Source organism: Pteropus alecto, unplaced genomic scaffold (genome assembly GCF_000325575.1).
Source record: "Pteropus alecto unplaced genomic scaffold, ASM32557v1 scaffold110, whole genome shotgun sequence".
Classification (NCBI taxonomy): Eukaryota; Metazoa; Chordata; class Mammalia; order Chiroptera; family Pteropodidae; genus Pteropus; species Pteropus alecto.
In genome coordinates, this window is record NW_006431920.1 from 10,867,475 (window position 1) to 10,873,633 (window position 6,159).

The following is a 6,159-nucleotide window of genomic DNA, read 5'->3' on the forward strand; positions in this document are numbered from 1 at the left end:
GCAATGCCTTCCTCCAGTGGATTCCTTCTGAAGTCTCTCCTGTAAAAAGTCAAATCCCTTCCCCTTTACCCATCAGGCAAGTTGAAAGCTTTCAAGGGAGGCCTACTAGGGAATATAAGGGATAAATAAATGGAAAATAAGTATAAGAAAAGGAAGAGAATAAAAACAGTCATCCATAGAGTGGAGAATTCAGATAATGGATTTCTAACTCCATCTTCATCCTGGTACCCCTGCTTGGATATATGGACCCTGTGAGGCTCTGACAGGTCTACGACCTCTTAATCTGTTCTCCAAATGTAGACATGGGCAGGGCTTAAAGAGGAGGGTGTGACGTGCCTTCCCTACTTCTCTTTACTCATGCGGTTCCCTCTGACTGTTAAGTCATTCTGGTCTCTGAGCTCCAGGCTTTTACGGTTGGACAGCCCTGGCTGGTGCCTCAGGTAGGAAGCCACCTCTGTTGGCCAGGACTTTCTTTGGGTTAGGGAGACTTGTTTGACTGTATTTTAGAAAATGCATTTATTTCTCTGGGACTTGAAGATTTCTGCTCAGTTGGCTTCCTGCCTCCTCTCTTGTGGCCATGTATTCAATTCTGATCTCCTACATGGCTTTAGTGGTGACCTAGGAGGCCACAGCCTCTCATCTCCTCCTTTTACACCTCTCTCTGAGGCAAGGAAGAGGCTTACATCTCCCCAGTTTGGGGTTTATTGCTTTGCCCTAGGACTGTCTTCTGTGAAAAGGCAATACCGGCAGGGAGAGAACATACTAAAATGTGTGGATCTGAGTGAACTTACAGAACCTTAGGCCTGGAAGCAACCCAGGAGTTGTCTTCTCTACCTCCCTCAACTTGCAGAAGAGAAAACTGAAATATAGAGAGGTAAAAGGACCCCCTCAAGTTTACACAAATTATTAATGATAGAATCAGGATAGAATTAGGACTGGATACAAGGTATCCTTAGTTTCAGTGTTGGTCACTTTCCAAAGGCTTCACACTGTCCTCTGGCCAGTCCTGGGGGTTTGGGGAAAGCCTCTTTAGCAGTTGTCTAGGTAGAGAGAGCAGCATACCTTCCTTCCCCAGTAGATGGAGCTTTATATGTTTTAGGTATTGGGCTTCTGATAAGATTTTGCTTCAACAAAGTTTTTACAGTTAAAAAAGACATTTGAAAACCGCTAGGTGATTCTGGAGATGTTTTAGGAGATGATTTCAGGGATCGAGATGGAGACTTCTTTCAAAAATTTACACTTCCTTTAGACAGAGACCAAAACATTTATTGTTCCGTTAGAGAGAAGGCTTAAAATACACTTTAATGCAATTCATTGTTATCATTTCCTTTCCTCTCTAGATTTTAAGAAGGTTAAAATCAGAAAGAACATAAAGGGGAAATAACATAAAATGGGACATCTGGGGACAGGTTTGTCTTCTTATATTTTGCTTAACTCTGGTCTCCCCTGAATGTCCAAGACCAACCTGCTCCTCTCATCTGAATACACAGACATAGCTGAAGATGGAGAAAGCTAGAGAGGACAGAAATGCAACTGTAGGTAGAGTTGAGGCCATTGTAGGGCCAACCAACGGCCAAGGTTTTTTCCCTGGAGTTATCTTATCCCACACGTGAGCCAGACCTCGAAGTTATGGAAGGTTGATGACATTTCCAGGTGAAGCCTCCCTCTAAAGGAGTCCAAGATGGAGGTGAAGGAAGAGATCCCTGGTTGCTAAACCAACAGAGAAGGCAAAGATATCCCAGTAACTGTTCTCATTTCCTTGATGAGAGCGACTTGAATCTGAGTTACTAAATCACATTTCTTTCCCAATCTTTTGACTAGATCGAATCATGACTATATTCTTGAAAAATGTATGGAATTTTTCTGATTGGGAGATGGATGAGGATTTCACCGGCACACCACCCACAGAAAACTATTATAGCCCCTGTTCGATGGACACTGAGACACTCAACAAGTATGCCGTGGTCGTAATCTATGCACTGGTCTTTCTGCTGAGCCTGCTGGGAAACTCCTTGGTGATGCTGGTTGTATTATACAGCAGGATCGGCCGCTCTGTCACTGATGTCTACCTGGCCATTGCCGACATGCTTTTCGCCCTGACCTTGCCTATCTGGGCTGTCTCCAAAGTAAAGGGCTGGATCTATAGCACAATCCTGTGCAAGATGGTCTCACTCCTGAAGGAAGTCAACTTCTACAGCAGCATCCTGCTGTTGGCCTGTATCAGTGTGGACCGCTACCTGGCCATTGTCCACGCCACACGCACGCTGACTCAGAAGCGGCACTGGGTCAAGTTCATATGCTTAGGCATCTGGGCGCTATCCCTGATCCTATCTCTGCCCATCTTTGTCTTTCGCAAGGCTTTCTACCCTCCTAATTCCAGCCCGGTCTGCTATGAGGACATAGGTGTCAACACAACAAGATGGCGCATGGTGATGCGGGTCCTGCCCCAGACCTTTGGCTTCCTCCTGCCGCTGCTGGTCATGCTGTTCTGCTACGGATTCACCCTGCGCACGCTGTTTCAGGCCCACATGGGGCAGAAGCACCGGGCCATGAGAGTCATCTTTGCCGTCGTGCTTGTCTTCCTGCTCTGCTGGCTGCCCTACAACCTGGTCCTGGTGGCAGACACTTTCATGAGGCTCGGCGTGATCAAGGAGACCTGTGAGCGCCGCAACGACATCGGCCGGGCCCTGGATGCCACCGAGATCCTGGGCTTCTTGCACAGCTGCCTCAATCCCCTCATCTACGCCTTCATCGGCCAGAAGTTTCGCCACGGACTCCTCAAGATCATGGCCATCCATGGCCTGGTCAGCAAGGAGTTTCTGGCCAAGGACGGCAAGCCTTCCTTTGTGGGGTCTTCTTCAGGGAACACTTCTACTACCTTCTAAGACCTCTGCTCCTATTGCAGCCCCTCGGGCCTCCTCCCTTCCTGTCAGCACCCAAGCCTCATGCCCACTGGCCGTTCGCAGTCTCTGTGTCAAGGAAGCCCCCATCAAGGTTACAGGAAGTTGCTGAGACTGTATCCTTACCAGGCCCTCATTGCATTGAAAGCCTGCCCTGGTGCCCCGCCCCTTACTGGAATTACTATGTCCGCTGCTAGAGCTCTGTCCATCCTACCACTGAGCCCATAGCACTCTGTCTTCGGAGACATTTTAAAGACACTCTTTTAAGTGATTGTAAAAATTTCCCACCATTGGGAGCTATTAGTGGCAAACACCATAGTCGCTTCCCCAGCTCTCCCTTTCCTTGCTTGCTAGCAAAGTCCACTTCCCTTGAGAGAGGCCGAAAATGACAGATACTCACTTTCTAGGACTCCCTGAAGCTAGGAGTGGCCATATCCTCTCATTGTGGCTAATAAGACTTAAGGGCAATTGTGTACTGGTAAACCACTCTCCTAGGGAAAAAAGTCCTGATTTGTAGCATTTGCAAAGTTGCATGGTATAAATGCTCCAACCATGGCAATTTCAAGGGTGGTGGTGTTTAGCAACCAGCTCACAAAACTTCTAGAAAATGTAATAATCTGCTTTCACAAGCAAGTACAAACTGGCTTCAGCACACCATTGCTTAAGAGGAAGTTTGCTGGGGTCAGGGGACTCCTGGGAAATACACCTGATTGAAAAAAAGAGACTCACTCACCCACATATTGCCTTGGACTATGGTTATTGGATATGATGTGTGGAGCTGAGGCAACAATTCTGTGACAATAAGGCAAAAACCTAATGCACTTAGCCTGATGGAGCCAAAGGATAAAAAGAACCGGAGAATAAAGAGCCCAGAAATAAACCTAAGCATAAATGGTCAAATGATTTTCAACAAGGGTGCCAAGACTATTCAATGGGGAAAAGAATAGTTTTCCAACAAATGGTGCTGAGAAAAGTAGAAATCCATATGCACAAAAATGAAATTGGTCTCTTACCTTATATCATATAAAAAATTAACTTAAAACAAATTGAAGACCATCACAGCTAAAATAATAAAACTCTTAGAAGGAAACATAATGGAAAAGCTTCAAATGATTTGTGTCTGGGGATGGAGTGAGGTTCAGGAATGGGATTTAGATCAAGTTTGGGATTGGGATCAGGGGTTGAGGTTGGAGTCAGAGATATGGTGGAGGGGGAGCTGAGGGAGGGGTGGGCAGCTTGGGCTAAGGTGGAGGGTCAGAGAAGAAGTACTGTCAGGAAGAAGCAGAGTCTCAGAAATAAGGAAAAGGCTGGCAATGGGGTGAGTGAGATTCAAGAAGTTCAAGGTGAGATTTGGACCAGATAGATATGAATTGAGGCTTAGGAATGGAATGAATGTGGGGGCTTGGAAAGTCTCAGGGAGGGGTGTCAGAAATAGAGTGAATGGCTGGGACAGGTTGGTGGCTACACTAGTAGCCACTGCTGTTTAGTCCAGTTAGTGGCTGGAACAAAAAGCCATCACTGGTAGGGTCATCATCCTCCTTGGAGCATTGTCTGAGATGCTCTTCCAGGGGCCAGGACAGAGGTACCTCTGCCTGTCTAGCTCAAGATTCTCCATATAGGTTGGTGAGGAAGGAGTTAGGAGCTAAGCCCTAAGAGATGGATCTGATTAAGGAGAGAATAGAGAAGAATGCAGAAAGAATCCAGGGAGGAAGGCTGGGAGGCGGGCCTGGGAACCTCTCTTCTTCCTTCCTTCTCTAATACCCTCATCACCTCTCCTACTGCATCCCTTAATGCACATCTTCTTCCGTCTTATGCTGTCGCAAAGGCAACTCTATCAGGGGCTTCTGTAAGTTAATAAGGATCCATATTGGGTCTGGGGAAATACAAATAATGAATGCACATCCAAAAAGATGCTTGTCCTCTTTAGTAACCTGGGGAGTGGGAACCAAACAGCAATAAAATAACTTGAGAGTGTTTTAAACAGAATAAGGATGGAGTCAGGACTCTCTTCAAATGAAGTACACCATTGTTCGATTAGATTTTTTAATGTAGTGTGTAATTCTTTGGTTACATTCAAGACACAAATGATTTGGATTTTGGATCTGTAAAAATGCCAGGATGTTGGTACTGAAATAACGTGGTGTATTAAAATGTCAGAGACTGGTATGTTGATCACTAGACACTGTAAAGATGAGATATTTGGTCAAGGTCAGGGGTTCACCCCAGGGAGCAGTCAATGTCTGGGACAAGACTGAGATCAAGGATCATAGAAGAGTAGGGGCATCAGAGATGGCAGAGAGCTAGGGATGGTGTACAGATGCAGATCTGAACAAAACTAGCTCCATCTCTGTGTCTTGGATTTCTTCCATCTTTAAGTTTTCATGCTATGACCTTTAACCAAACTTACTGTCCTTAGCAAGCATGATTGTCTGCGTTCCTTAAATTTACACGATACAGCCATAAATGTTTTTGTTAGTAAGGGCTGGGATGTCATGACAGCTGAGATAAATATCAAGGTGGTGGTAATATTAATGGTAAACAATCATCTATCACAAGACCACCAGGAGGTATGGCCCCTGGTGCTCCCACATTCTTTGTCTTTTGTCTTGTCAATCATGAGTACCTGAGTTATACTATTAAAAAAGTCCTACAAAGGAAGTCTGTTAGCAGAGAATAATATGTTCAGATTGCTGGGTCATCTGTCTGCTCTGACCCTACATCCCTATAAGTAAATTACCCTATAAAAAAATCTGTTGTATTCTGTGGAGTTGTCTTAAGATACCTTCTCATCATGGTGGCTGTTACACGTCTGCCCCACCATCAGACAGTTACAATGGGGGTTAGGGATGGGGTAAACATCAAGGATAGAGTTGAGGACAGAGGTTGGGATGCGAATGTATGTTCTGTACAATGTGTGCTGATTTTAAAAATTGAAAACTTGTTTGGTAGGCTTTGTTCAAATGTTCCAGCCTCTAAGTAATTATGTTGAAATATACTATTTTCCTGTATGCTAGCTCCCCTTCTGACTAACCACGGCCCCCTCACCATCCCTTGCTCCCCTGTCCAGTGGCCCATTCTTACTAGTGCCAGCAAAAATGTCAATTGATATTTGGATTTTATTTCATAGGGGTTTAAGATCGTCTTTTCCCCAGAAACTTCCATTTTAATTAGCGTCTTTCAGAGGCTGAAAAGTCTCATTAGTGCACATGAAATAAAATGACCATGTTCTCTTTGGTCTAAGGGTCTCCCCAGAGATGAC

General features: G+C 45.2%; 1 protein-coding gene across 1 annotated transcript; it reads left to right on the forward strand.

Moving 5' to 3' along the window:
- The first annotated feature begins 366 nt into the window (after positions 1 to 366).
- On the forward strand, positions 367 to 3,446 carry LOC102884978 (C-X-C chemokine receptor type 2). Its single transcript, XM_006906799.2, has 2 exons — positions 367 to 440; positions 1,822 to 3,446. Exon 2 carries the CDS (start codon positions 1,830 to 1,832, stop codon positions 2,883 to 2,885), a length of 1,056 nt encoding a protein of 351 aa, XP_006906861.1. The 5' UTR covers positions 367 to 440; positions 1,822 to 1,829; the 3' UTR covers positions 2,886 to 3,446.
- Positions 3,447 to 6,159: the final 2,713 nt, after the last annotated feature.